This window comes from Anser brachyrhynchus (assembly GCF_964034855.1).
Source record: "Anser brachyrhynchus genome assembly, chromosome: 7".
NCBI lineage: Eukaryota > Metazoa > Chordata > Aves > Anseriformes > Anatidae > Anser > Anser brachyrhynchus.
In genome coordinates, this window is record NC_137701.1 from 39,655,773 (window position 1) to 39,669,520 (window position 13,748).

The 13,748-nt window shown below is 40.9% G+C and overlaps 1 protein-coding gene across 1 annotated transcript in view; it reads left to right on the forward strand.

The window, feature by feature from the left end:
- The window catches only part of KIF5C (kinesin family member 5C), a 69,876-nt gene that overhangs the window by 41,794 nt on the left and 14,334 nt on the right, over window positions 1-13,748 (forward strand). Inside the window, exons 14-21 of the mRNA XM_080599215.1 lie at window positions 2,616-2,822; window positions 4,035-4,181; window positions 6,208-6,396; window positions 9,282-9,399; window positions 9,905-9,981; window positions 11,339-11,448; window positions 12,232-12,333; window positions 12,958-13,018. Coding sequence (XP_080455341.1) covers window positions 2,616-2,822; window positions 4,035-4,181; window positions 6,208-6,396; window positions 9,282-9,399; window positions 9,905-9,981; window positions 11,339-11,448; window positions 12,232-12,333; window positions 12,958-13,018 — 1,011 coding nt within the window. The remainder of the gene's footprint in view (window positions 1-2,615; window positions 2,823-4,034; window positions 4,182-6,207; window positions 6,397-9,281; window positions 9,400-9,904; window positions 9,982-11,338; window positions 11,449-12,231; window positions 12,334-12,957; window positions 13,019-13,748) is intronic.

Genomic DNA, 13,748 nt, shown 5'->3' on the forward strand with positions numbered 1-13,748 from the left:
TGGCTTATTCCCCACCCCCTTTTCTGTTCCATACTCAGTGTTAGTTGTGGAAGATGAAAGAAGTTTTCAGTGACCTCTGATCCTTCCTTTACTGACCACTTTTTCCCTCTTCTCTTTTTTTTTTTCCTTTTTTTCCCCACATTACAGTCTAGCTTTTCTGACTTCCCGAATTCCTTGAAGCTGGTGTTGTACCGCTCGTTTGGAAGGTTACACTGGCTCAGCTGATGAGCTTGTCCACCTCCTACCTTTGAAAGCTAACGCAGTGTTTTTGTTTTTCCCTTTAGGGGAATTGAACTGAATTTTTCAAGGTTTTGTCTTCCACATGCAAGGTTCACCTGCGCTGCAGGAGTGATGTACCTGTTCTCCCTTACAGCTCGTGATTAGCTCCTTGATATATGTGCTGCAGAGCAGCTGCCTCACTGTGCTTCTTCCTAATTAACCAGAGTACTTTTTTCTGCTTGATTAAGCTAGCAGGTTAATTATAAACGTAAGGCCTGCCACAGATGGCACTGTGCTGCTACTGGTATCTTCTGGTACCTTTTCGCCACTGGCTGCTTCTCCTAGCCAGTGTCTCTGGGGTGGGTGGGCTCCAAGCATTCACCTTCCAGTGCCTCCGCTTCGGGGTGGTGACACCCCTCTGCTTCGGGGTGCTGACCTTCAAATGGTCGGTTTCTAATAAAATCAGGCTCTTTGGTTCTCGTGAGGACATAATGATAACACCCGAGTCTCCAAATTGAGGAGCAGGGAGTCTGTGACATGGGAAGTAAAGCTCAGAAACAGACCTTCAGCACTGAGGATGGGAGGGGATCTTCCTCACCCCCAAAGCAGCCGTCCCCGTTAGGTGGAATTCCTTTGTTTCTGACCGATCACCACAATGTTATGAGTAGCCTTTTTAAATCATGGTATGTTTTTCCATGTTATATCAACAAGAATCTTCTGGGGAGATGTGTTTATGCTCTAGGTGATATATAACACTTCCCTTTACTTGAAGTCGCAGTAATATTCACGCAGAAATTTTCTTAAGTAAATGTAAATAATAGTTCCATCTGTGTTTAGTAGAAAAATTATTTTAAGCTATTTTGTTGTTTAAATATTTACATGCCATCTGGCTTTGGCAATTCAGTGGGTTTTTTTTGTAACTTGAGTGCACTTCTGAGGCTACAGCATTACCAGCAGATAAATTTCCCTTACATCTGAATCCTCTCTCTTCGCCACTTTGGGCACGTGCCAGTGTCTGAAGCAAGCTCGTTGGTTTCCTATTTTCCATTAGCGCTCCGAGCCAAAAAAGCAGCGTCGTCTCTGCCATCCGCCTTTTGGGTGGTTGGTTTTAGAGGGATGTTTCTGTTTTGGACGGGGTCCCCACTGACCTTCATGGCCTGGGAGCGAGGAGCCGGAGGGCGGCGGTGGGGCAGGGCAGCACGAGTCCCTCCGCTGAGGTTTCCCGGCTCCTACCTGCAGCAGAGCCATTTGTCAAGTCACGTTTTAGTTGTTACGGTGCTCGGACCTCTGGTGAGCGGTGTCTGGCCGGGTCAGCACACGTTAGTGATGCTGCCTGTTCTGCTGCCTGAGACAGCTACAGGACACCAATGCTGTAATCCATTCCGTGGAAGGCTTGGCCATAAGTGAGCCTTTTGTCCAAACTTTGCTGTTAGGATGACTTCTGAGCATGAATTCCTTCTGTCTCATGTGTGCAATTACTAAGTTTTGTATGTTATTGCTTTGTTTGATGTTTTTATGCAATATAAGTCCTGATTTTTGTTGTTATCACCAAAAGTACAATGCTAGCATTAACTGGTAGGTGGTACCTTTGCTTTATGTTCACGTTTTTCTGCACTATATGACTACTGTTGAGCCTGTTTTTCTGTTAAGAACCTGATATCTGAATTTTCAAGACTTTAATGCATTAATACAACGCAGTGGTGCAAGGGCAAGGGGTAGGACTGTGCAACTGAACTCCTACAGTTGAGCGCTATCATTGAATCTCTTAGTGGTGTGCAAAGACTAAATTAAAATGAAGTCTGTATTTTCTTTAGTTAATACTTTGCAAATAAGTATGGCTAATCTGTCATCAGCATCAAGCTTCAGGCGATTTCTAAAAATAATCATCATAAATTTGTTTATCGAAATATGCTTCTAATGCCATAACATCACTGAGGCTGCCTCAGAGAACCCTTTTACTTGGTTCACTTCGAAGCTGCAACTCTTCAGCTCTAAGTATTTTACTTTGTTGTTGGTTGGATGTTTTTTTTCTCTCTTTTTTTTTTTTTTTTTTTGTCCTAGCTGCAGGATTGGATTGAGGGTAAAAAATTTACTTGGAGCTATGATACCGCTTAATATAAGCTTCTTTGCCTCAGCGTTGTGTTGTAATAGGATTTGATTCTGATTTTTCTTTTCATTGAAGTTTGAAGCCTTTTTTGCTTCCTTCATATGCATTTATGCTGAAACTGATGGTGTTTGTGGTAGAGGAGCAGGAATCTTCTCTTGCATTCTCTCTTCTGTACACACGCTTGCCTGCTCGCGTTTTGTCTTTCTCTTTGTCTGTTTTTGCCCTTTTCAGTGTTATCTTTTGAATGAGTTCTTGGGTGTTTTATGCTTCTGTGATATCTGGTTTCCAGCTTTTGGCCTCCACCAGAAGAGATTATGAGAAGATTCAGGAGGAGCTGACCCGTCTTCAGATTGAGAATGAAGCTGCAAAAGATGAAGTGAAAGAGGTCCTTCAAGCCCTGGAAGAATTAGCTGTCAATTATGACCAGAAATCCCAAGAAGTGGAGGACAAAACAAGAGCCAACGAGCAGCTGGCCGATGAACTGGCACAGAAGAGTGTAAGAGCAAGCAGTTTGTAATGCTGGTTCTCTCCTCTCCCCCTAACTTTGCACCTCTCCTAAAGATTTCCATACAATTTCACAGAAAATTGCTAGCCCGTGCCATTTCAGGAACCTTTCAGATACTGCCTCCAGGTATGTTTAATAGGTATATAGGTTAAAGACTGGAGTAGCAGAGAAGCTATTAAAAGGTCTGTATTTGCTGATGCTATCCTCTCTCTTCTGTCGTAATTAAAGGATAAAATAAAGATAATTCAGAAACCGCTCAATGAAAGCTGATGGCAGATTGTGGCTCTGTTGCAACCTCTGTATTTTGCACACCATGTCAGCGACTGAGCTGAACGAGAGAACTGGCCAGTCTGTGTTTTGATCATTTCAAAATTGTATTGTGCCAAGAAAGATGTGAAAAGCTACTTTATGCAAATTGCATCATTCCGTGTTTCTCTGAACTGTGTGCTGAGGAGCAAGGAACCTCAAGAAGAGCATTAGAAAAAAATCAGCTTTCTTCAGCTGATGTATCGATTGTAAGGAAAAAATCTGATCTGAGAAAAATCAAGATTGGCTTAACAAGCTTAGTACATCCTCATTCCTTAATTCCCTGCACAGACTGAGGAGGTTGTTGTTAAGATGTCTGATTTCATGCGTATCTAGCATATAAGATTTTGTTATCCACTTTAATAAAACAGATTACTATGAAATCCATTTGAAAAAAAAATAATGAATTTTATATCCTTCTGTACCTGTTTCTCTGTGATTAACCTCCTTTGACATGTATTATGCAAATAAGATTCTTACAGGATTTACTACATTTAATAGATCTAAAGTAGCCTTGTTAGCAAGTGAGTTGTGAAAGTGGATTATGGCAAGGTGGCATTGTGCGCCGCTGGAGTAAGTGTCAGTACACTGAGCCAGTGGGCAGGTTCAGGAAAATATAAAACGGTGCTTTGTAACCCAGATGTCACGGGAGAACCGATGCCCAAAAGTGGCACTATTGAAATGCACCGAAGCGGGGAGAAATTTACAGAGCCACCGTTAACTCCCAGCTTTATCTCTGCTGTTTTATTCAAGCAAAGATATTTTGGATAGTGAATTGTTTGGTGAATTTATCATGTCCAGAGGAGAAATTCCGCTTTGTTTTACTCAATGAGGTTTCTGTATGAATAGAGAGGATCTGAGGAAAGGAGGGTAACTTTTGCTCTTACATCTTTCCAGACGGTTCTGACAACAACCCAGAGGGAGCTGGGCCAGTTGCAGGAGCTCAGTAACCACCAGAAGAAGAGAGCTACAGAAATCCTAAACTTGCTGCTTAAAGACCTGGGAGAGATTGGAGGGATCATTGGTACTAACGATGTTAAAACAGTAAGTTGGCTGTCTTGATTGCTTCCCCCCAGTGTGCACCGCCTGCCATATGAGAATAAGGAATGTGGAGAACGTGTGACACAGCAGCCCTTCTCCCCGGACACTGCTGCTTAAACCCGGGGCAGAGCACAGTGTAAAACACTGAGGAGATCTTTGTCTGTGTCAGAGATGGTCAGTGTCTGTGCGCACAATCACCACATTGATTCCCAGCGCAGTGTCTGGGGCTAAACTAATGCAGCCCATCTGTGTGCTGATGCATTTATTAAACTCTGCCTTCCAAGGCCTAGGCTGGGTTCTCCTCCCAAACAATACACACATAGACCTATTCCGTAGTTATCTGGCATGATCCAACATTCCCAGAATCTAAATAATTTTTATCAGAGAGATTTTCAGAATTAGTAAATTCATGCTATATACCACATAAATATCTGTGATTCTGTGACAGCAGGACAAGCTTAACTTCTGTGTACTGGTGAATATCCTTTATAGAGGAAAAAATACAGAGGATCATTTTCCTCTAAAGTTGGAAGGTAAGAAGGGGCGTGGAGGTTGTTGAAACAGTAGAACCCTTGGTAACTGCATGAGCATGGAGATGGTGGAGATTTTGGCCAGCTTTGCTTTGAAATTTGTTTTCAAATCAGGCTCATGGGTTTGCAGATATGATGGAGAAGGTAGATGCTCCCATTGTCATACTCCTGATGTTGTAAATGAACAAAATTTTGGGCCTCAGAGGAGATTTACATGGCCACTGCTAAATGGCACATCTCTGTTGGAGTTTGTCATTGCCTGGAAAATCTTTCTCATGATGTTCATGTCGAATTTTCTGTCCACTGAACACCGTGTGAGGGAAAACAAACAAACAAAACAGTTGCTAAAACTGGTTAAGAAATTGATTCTCGAGATGTATGTAATTTACTTGTAGCGCACTCCATTTTCATGCTTTTAGTTCACTCCTCAGATTTTGAGTGATGATCTTTCCTGTAACCCTTTCATACTGTAAAGGTAAGAGTGAGTGTGTGCAGCTGGGGTGCTTTGGGTTGCCTCTGAGCATTGTTGATATTCTGCTAAAGCCCCCTTAGGTCAGCAGATGATCCAGTCTGCTCTTACTGCAGAGGATGAAATCCCTGCTGCCTGGTGTGTTTATGCAGATTCCAGGACCACAGGACCAAATTTTGCTAGATGTTAGAGCAACCTCTGGTGGCCATTTCAATAGGAACTGTAAGAGGAGAAATCTCTGCAAATGGAGGCTGTTTGATACAAATTTTTATAGCAACTAAGATGTCAGCATTTTACAGGACAGCTGTCAGTGTAAATAAGGCAAGATTGAAAGGGTTTTAGATGAATAATTTCAAATTTGCTGGCGATTAGCAGCTTGCTCAAAGTGTGTCTAATTTCAGACCAGACTGAGAGTTTTAGTGGCAATAGCATCTTTTAGGTTGTTGGGAGAAGATACAGCACGTTACCTTCCCCTTGGTGCTAGAAAAGAGGCAAAAAGCAGATGAAATTGCTATCCATATGCTCAAGAAGAATCTTTGCAGCTCTTCAGTGGGTTACATGAATTAAGTAGCTGAAGAAAAATCATGAAGAGAAAGACACAGAAATCAAAGGCACAGTGTTAAACCAAGGAAGGAAATGATGTATAAATAGAATTATGTTAATAATTAGAGATGAGTGGAACTAGTTTGCTCTTGCCAGGTAAAATTTTCAGACCAATGCCTGTCTTGTAGTTCCTTATTGAAGGAACACAACCATTCAAGAGGAGATTTCTTCAAGAAGTACCTTGAAAATGCTCTCCAGCTTCCAACTGCTTGAAAGAGGAAAATTTCCTGTGCCAGTGACATGAGAAAGTTTCTCCAAACTATGCTTTTGTCACTGTGGAGGGCTTCATTACTGTAGATCTTCAGTCACTACCTTTAGCTGAAACACTGAATTGATGAAGCACACTGTGAGAAGAAGTCTTAATTTCTCATTTTTGAAGGTATCTATCTCTAGATACCTTTAAGATTGCAATTTTCTGTGTGTTTAGTTAGCAGATGTGAACGGGGTGATCGAAGAGGAGTTCACCATGGCCCGGCTGTACATCAGCAAGATGAAGTCTGAGGTGAAATCTCTCGTGAACCGCAGCAAGCAGCTGGAGAGTGCCCAGATGGACTCCAACAGGAAGATGAATGCCAGCGAGAGGGAGCTTGCAGCTTGCCAGCTCCTCATTTCACAAGTATGTTTGCTCCTTCCTTTTCCCTTTGAGGCAAGGTTTGATGACTTTCTCAGTCTTCTTCCTCATGAAATGTGAGTGTTAGGAGTGCGAAATGAGAACTCAGGGCGCAGAGTGCTGTTTCTCATGCCTGTTTTGGTGTTTTTTTCTCTCTTCCTATTCCTCCCCCTCAGTGTTTTTCAGCACATTCTGTGGTAAGATTCTGTCCTCCTGTTGCAGATTTCAAAATGTTTTCAGTGGCATAATAGCGAAAATCCTCCTCAGCAGGATTTCCTCATCATGTATTTGCATCTTGTACCTTCACATTAAAGCAAACTGAGAAGGGAAGCAGCGATTGTTTGGGTCACTAGCAAAACACTCAGAGAGCCTCCAGTACCTAGACTGCTAGTATGCTAACAGATAGCTGGGCAGCAATCTGTACGTATAAAGATAATTCATCGTGGTAAACGTTACCATGTAAGTTAGAAATCCAGATGGCAGGCAGGCCTCACAGTGGGTGGCACATTACAGGCAGCGACGCATGCTGCAGCGCTCTGCAGGGGGGAGCTAACCGCTTCGACACGCTGCTTTGATCACCGCACGTGCGAAGCGGAGGAGACAACTGGAGTTTACTGTATGTCATTTGCTACCAGTTACTCGAAGAAAACCTGGAGCGAGGACAGCCTCTTGTCCTGCAGCAGAATGTCTTTATTGAGGTCTGCAGGAATAGCTGTAAGCATGCTTCTCGGTATTAACGGGAGGCTGGAGTCCTGAGGGTATTGGCTGTCCAAAAATGTTAAGTAAGGCTATGCTTTTTATTCTGTCTTAAACTTGACATGGCCACTAAAGGCATTCTGCCAATCTGTCCTGCTCCCTTTCCTTGGGAACTTGCATCAGGAAAGCAGATTAAGGTTTGACTCCTAAAGCAGCTTATATGCATGCTTCTGCTGGCAAAAAAAGGCTCAGCAATGCAGCTGGGAACGAAGGTATCAGCAGTGTGTTGGTGGGACGGTTTCATTCAGCCATGGTTTTGGATTATGCTGCCCCAGTGAAGCAGTAAGGGGAAGCCAGCCTGTCTGTCTATACAGGGTTGGTGTTTTTCTTCTTAGACTGAAGTCACACTGAAGTCCTAAATCTCCAATGCTCAGAGCTTTCCATAAACATGACCTAACTCCTGTCTTCAGTACCTATTTGCAGACAGGAACACGGAGGTTTAGGATTTGAGTGACTTATCTAAGGCTGTGGAAAGATGTAACATAAGAGGCAAGACTCCAAGGCCACATCTTTTTTTCTTTTTTTTTTTTTCCCCTACATTTCTATTGTATCTTAATATGGTGAAGAAACCAAGCAGAAATACCCTCAGGCAGGTGATCCCCTTGCCTTGCCATTTTGGAAGCCCTGCAACTAAGCGCATATTGAGGCCTATTTGTTTTTAAGATCAGGAAGAAGCTGAATGTTGTTATGCTGAAAGCCTTATCTATAAAGCCAAAATTTATTGTTAGCATAATTTGAATCTTAACAGCCTATTTATTAGTCTAGATCTAATTATTGTAGATAAAAAATGAATATTTTTATGCAGAAGAAGCTTCAATGGCAATAATGATACCATTAAAATTGTGACACATTTCTTTAGTTTCTATCTTTTTTCCTGATGTTACATTCAAGCTTCTTCTGCTCTTCCGAGTCCTAAGTTTGGTGGTTTCATTCTAATGTTGCTGATGAGGGCATTACAGCGAGCACTGTCAGCAGCTGAAGCACTTTGCTGAGACAAATGTGACATTTATGTTGCTGATTTCTTCTTCCTTGCTCTAGGGTTCAGTTGGAGTCAATTTTATGTTTGCTAACGTGTGTTTACACCTTGCTCTTCCCTTACTGGTCTGCAGCTCCACAACTAAGCTTCCTATGTATGGTGCCTTTTACGTCGTTAGATGTTTCAGCATGCTTCTATATGGTGATGATCACATAATCACCATGGTACCATATCGAAATAAGACACAGGGCTACGCAGTTACTGGGTTAAGCTGATCCAGGAGGTGGTGCATGACTGCTGTGTGCTGTACCCAGAGTCTGTGCTCTGGAGCCTCAATGTTTGCAGCCAAGCTGGGACTTGACCAAGTCTCCTGTCAGGTTTAGAGATCTATTAGAGTACTTGCTGCTGGAGCAAGCAGTTCCATGTGTGCCCTTTTCTTCCTGGAGACCTTGCTGCCTGCAGGCTCTGGACTGCTTTAGTTCCTGCTAAGGACTGCGCCTCTCTAAATCTGATCTCTGGGGCACAGGAGTAACACCAGCTCAGAGGCCTCAACCCCTCTCTCCCAAGGTGAACTTTGAGAACAGTGAGCTACAAATCCTTCAGTGACCTTAATAATAGGATGTAATAATTCCTGGACACTATCTTACTTAGTTTTACCCCCAAGTTAGAATATTATCGTTCAATTCTTGATGTTTTCAGTATGTCCTTCACTATTTTGTTTTGAGTCTAAGCCCTTTTAATTCAAAAGGACATTAGCAAGAAACAAACCATCAGGATAGAGGGCGGAAATTTGGTTTGAGCTTATGCAGGTTCAAGCGTCCAGAAAGCAAGCTCAGGATTTATTCCAGGCCAGTGTTCAGCTGGTTTCAGAAAGCTGCTGATGTTTGTTTAATGCCAAGTCATGAGCTTCCAATGATATTTTGGAATTACCAGCTGTATTGTTCAGTACGTATCTTGGGCTATTAAGAATGGCCTTTAAAAATGTAGTCTGTTTTGATCTGTTACCTCCTTCTCAGATCTTTTGCTGTATTTTCTCCTAGTCATCGGTGCCAGATGTGGGGAACTTTCTATTTTTCTCCTTTATGTAGAATAGTACCTGAATTCTTTGGTAATAAGAGGCAGTACTCACATCTCAGTACCATTCCCTTTGTCTTTAAAGCATGAAGCAAAGATCAAGTCCCTCACAGACTACATGCAAAATATGGAGCAGAAGAGAAGGCAGCTGGAAGAGTCGCAGGATTCTCTCAACGAAGAACTTGCCAAGTTGCGTGCTCAAGGTACGAAGTTGGGTCTTATGGTCCTCATTTCTTTTACCAACTGTATCTCAGAAAATTCAGTTTTGGACAAAAGCATTGTACATACAGCTCACCTGGCACCGTTGCAGCATTTGATTGTTCCGCCCTGTTCTACTTTCGTCATATGTGTATCCCCATTGTCATAGAAATATGATGGAACAGATGGGATTTGAGTTCATTTATCTAGCCCTAAGCTTTGCAGCACACAGATAGAAGTCATGGAAGACCTGATTAAGCAGGTCATGCTTTGACATTGAACTGTTGCCTCTGTAGTCCTACAATATTTTTTGTCTGCTTGTATTGGCAGTGAAGTCATAAAATTGTGATTTAGAATATTTAACGCGTTGCACTTGTACGTTACACTTGAGATAAAACCAGAATTAACCCTTTTGGCCTACCCCCGTCACAGATATTTTTTTTAAAGGCTTGACATAGTAAAGTTCTAGAACTGTTTCGTTAATTCTTAACTGTCTCAAACTTTAAACAGAAAAAATGCATGAAGTCAGTTTCAAAGACAAGGAGAAGGAGCATCTGACCCGGCTTCAGGATGCAGAGGAAATGAAGGTAGTGTTGCCTGCTGCAATTTTAAAGCGGATTTCTCAGTGAGATCATTCATTAGCTGATAATTAGGGTGTAATTTTGTCTTCCTTGCATATTGTGTGCTTTTAAAAAAAACCTTTCAGCCTCTGTCAGAATTGCTGACTTCTCTTTGACAACGTGACCTCTTATGATTGAGTGACCTTTGCAATTTGAAGCTGGCGAACTTGCTAGTATTGAGGCTGGTGACCAGATGAAGGAAAAAAAGTAAGTTAGAACCCAAGTATCTGACCTGAGTGTCTCTTCTGAGACCAGCTTGTACGCTGAGCCAGCTTCAGAGAGTAGAGAGGTTTGGTGGGCTGTGTTTGCTTAATCGGAGATGCCTTGGTTCCTCACATCATATGAACAGAGAACTGAAAAATAAGGCCCAGTACATTGCATCCACAGTTGAGAACAGTTTTGTTATGTATGATTGAAAACTTAGTTGATGCACCTCTATGTTACTCTAATTTTATGTCAGTGGAGCTCTCAAAGGCAATTTGCTAAGCAGTGCATCAGGCTACTGGGGTTAATATAATTTCGGAACTAAAATTTAATGAAAAAGAGGCCAGACCACTTTCCCAAATTGTTTGGCAAGGATTTTGACCGTCTCCTAGAAATAATAATGAAATCTAAACCTGTTTTCTGATATTTTCTTCTTCCTGTAGAATGCTAAGAGGAAACATTAGCAAATAATGTGCAAGTAGTGTTTCTGATGGGATTACAAGTTATGCAAAAGAAAAAATACAGTTGTACAAAGATAGCGATAGAGGCTTGTCAGCTTGAGAACTTCTACCTCCATTATAAAAACTTAAAGTTATTTAAACAACTGTACAGTTATTTCCTACAGTTAGAAGAAGAAAAAAAAAACATTTATTAGCAATCTAAAGGAGATGAATCCGTTTTTCTTACCACTTGAAATATATTTAATCCTACAATTTAAATAACAGGGCTGTGGATAAATAATCCTCGGAGAGGGGCAGAATGCTTTGGGTTTTAATTCTGTCACAGGTATGTCTGTACACATTTTCCGGTGAATAAACAGAGGAAGCTGATAAAAAGTGTCATTCTTGGCACTTGATATTCTAAGACCCCTTAGCTTACCCTGTTTTCCATGTGCACTATTTTTGCAAGAAAAAGAGTAGTAAGTGGTGTAACTGTGCTGCTAAAAACTGTCTGAATGAAATGTGTAGTTGAGTAGCTGCAGTTTTGTCATCGTTGTAATTTGGTAAGTTTCACTCGAATCCAGAAAGATAGGTTGATTTAGCTGATGTGTAAAATGAAACCGTAGGTGAGTTAACACGATTTTTGTTTCATGTATGGGTTTGTATTTTGTAATCTGCAGAAGGCACTGGAGCAGCAGATGGAGAGTCACAGGGAAGCCCATCAGAAGCAGCTGTCCAGACTGAGAGACGAAATTGAAGAGAAACAGAAAATAATTGATGAAATCAGAGAGTATGTTCACTATCACTTTCTCTGTTCCTGTACTGCTCCGTGACACTATAGGACTATTTTATGGTTGGTTTTGTTAGTCCTAATTGATATCTCTGTATTTCAGAGACTCACAGAAAGTAGTATCCTTATGTGCAACAGCCAACCCTCTAACTATTTTGCATCGTGGCTTAAAGCATTGAGTTCTTTAGTGAGGAACTGTGACAATTCTTTAAAACTGGGGAGAAGAAAAGAATACTGTTGTAGTTAATGGAAGCTTGAAGGAGAACAGATTTGACAAATACAGGTTTTGAGAGCCTCTTATAGCTACTCATCCTGTCACACACTCAAATATGTCCCATTTTCACCTCCTTAATACATCTTCCTGACATAGGCATGTAACTTATTTGAATACACCAGCACTTGGAAAAATAGTCTTTTTTTTTTTTTTAACTATTGTTCTCTTATTTTTTTAAGAGTTCATAAAATCTAGGCAATCCTAACGTGGTGTTCCTGCTTTCCATATTTATAAGCGTGGCTAAATGATAATAGGGAAATAAGGAAGCAGGACAGAAGGACTGCAAGGACAGCATGTGTCCTTTAAGATAAAGGAAGCAAAGCAGGAGAGTATATGGCTGACTGTTTAATTCTCCAGTATTTTAAAATATCTATTGTTTTTCAGATTACTTAGGCTTAATGTTTTCCAGTATTTTGCAGTAGAGCTGCTCAGTTTTGTTTATGGAGGTTTACCTATATGTTTATGATCTTCAGGACTGAGCTGTACAGACTTTTTCTTTTGTATTCTAGTATGAATCAGAAGCTGCAACTGGAGCAAGAAAAGCTGAGTGCTGACTATGATAAATTAAAAATTGAGGACCAGGAAAGAGAAATGAAACTGGAAAAGCTCATGTAAGTGAACAGTCTTCTCACCTGGTGTCCGTGAATATATAGTGTCTTTTAATGTGTCCACAGGAAATGCCCCAGTGAGAAACCGTTGTGATGAATTATTTATGCTGAAAATACCATTTCAGTATCAAAGCCAACATGCAGTACTAATGAACGATTACTCTTTTTTTCTTTACATCATAGGCTTTTTAAGAATAGATTTGGTGGTTGCTGAAAAGGTGTCTTAGAGCTCCAGTTTTATGAAATATCATGGCACGTGTTAAAGCCCCCATTACCTAATGCACACACAAAAAAATAAAAAGCAAACAAACAAACAAGAAACGAATAACCAAGAAAAGATTTTAAAAACAGATTTTAAAAATAAATAAATAAAAAAAAAACCTTTCCTGGAAATGAGAAATACAACTTTCATATATGGACACGTAAAATGCCAGGTGAAATGGACATGGTGTCTCAGCCATTCCATCTGAGAAAGCTGCTTATTTGGGACAGTCAAAAAAATAATTACAAATAAACAGTTTGCTCAAATCTGCAGATAATCCACTCAAACTGAATGTCGATTGATTCTCTTCTGTCTCATATGACTTTTACATTTTTCATTTGTGTTTAATGTTGTGATCTTTCTAGACTGCTTAATGACAAAAGGGAACAAGCAAGAGAAGATCTTAAGGGGCTGGAGGAAACTGTGGTATGTCCTCTCTCTGTCCTATTTCCCTATCTCTGTCCTTAATGTATTACCAAAACACTTATATCTGTGCTCATGAAAAAGACTGATTTATATCAGAATAGGCTAAATTTGTGCATTTCCCCAAATAGTGAAATTAAATTTCAAAATTTAAGATAAAATGCTACCGTTTCTGTCTCTTGTGGGAAATCTGTCTGTCTATCGGTATTCTGCTTTGCTGTTCCTTTAAATCACCTAAATATAATGGAGCTATCTTAAATTAAATTTTTGTTCACATTTTTAGAGTTTTAATAATTACTGCAACAGGAAGGAAAAATTAAGCACAGCAAATTGCAGGGGGGCAGGTGCCATTAAAGGCCAAGTGGTGTCTCAGCCCTGCACAACCGCATAAGAAGGCATCAGGCTCTGTAGGCACTGGGTGTCATTTGGATGGCTATTTTGAGAAGGAAGGAGTGAGGAAGTTTCTGTGAGACTAAGGTTGCTCTTACCAGCTTTGGAAAGATAGTTCTCTTCAGAATGATTTTGGTGAAATATGGCATTGGGCGGAACTTGCTTATCTAGACGGTTTCCTTCCCTGCAAATGATTTAGCTTTTTTGTCCTTCTGGGAGTAGGACCAGAGTTGTCCCATCTCGTGTCATACGTCCAGTCTGGAGCAAGGTCATTACTTTGCTGAGCCTGAGAAGTTGATGTGCAGAAAAAGCTGGGAAGGCCTGGATTTTTGCCGAGCTTAAA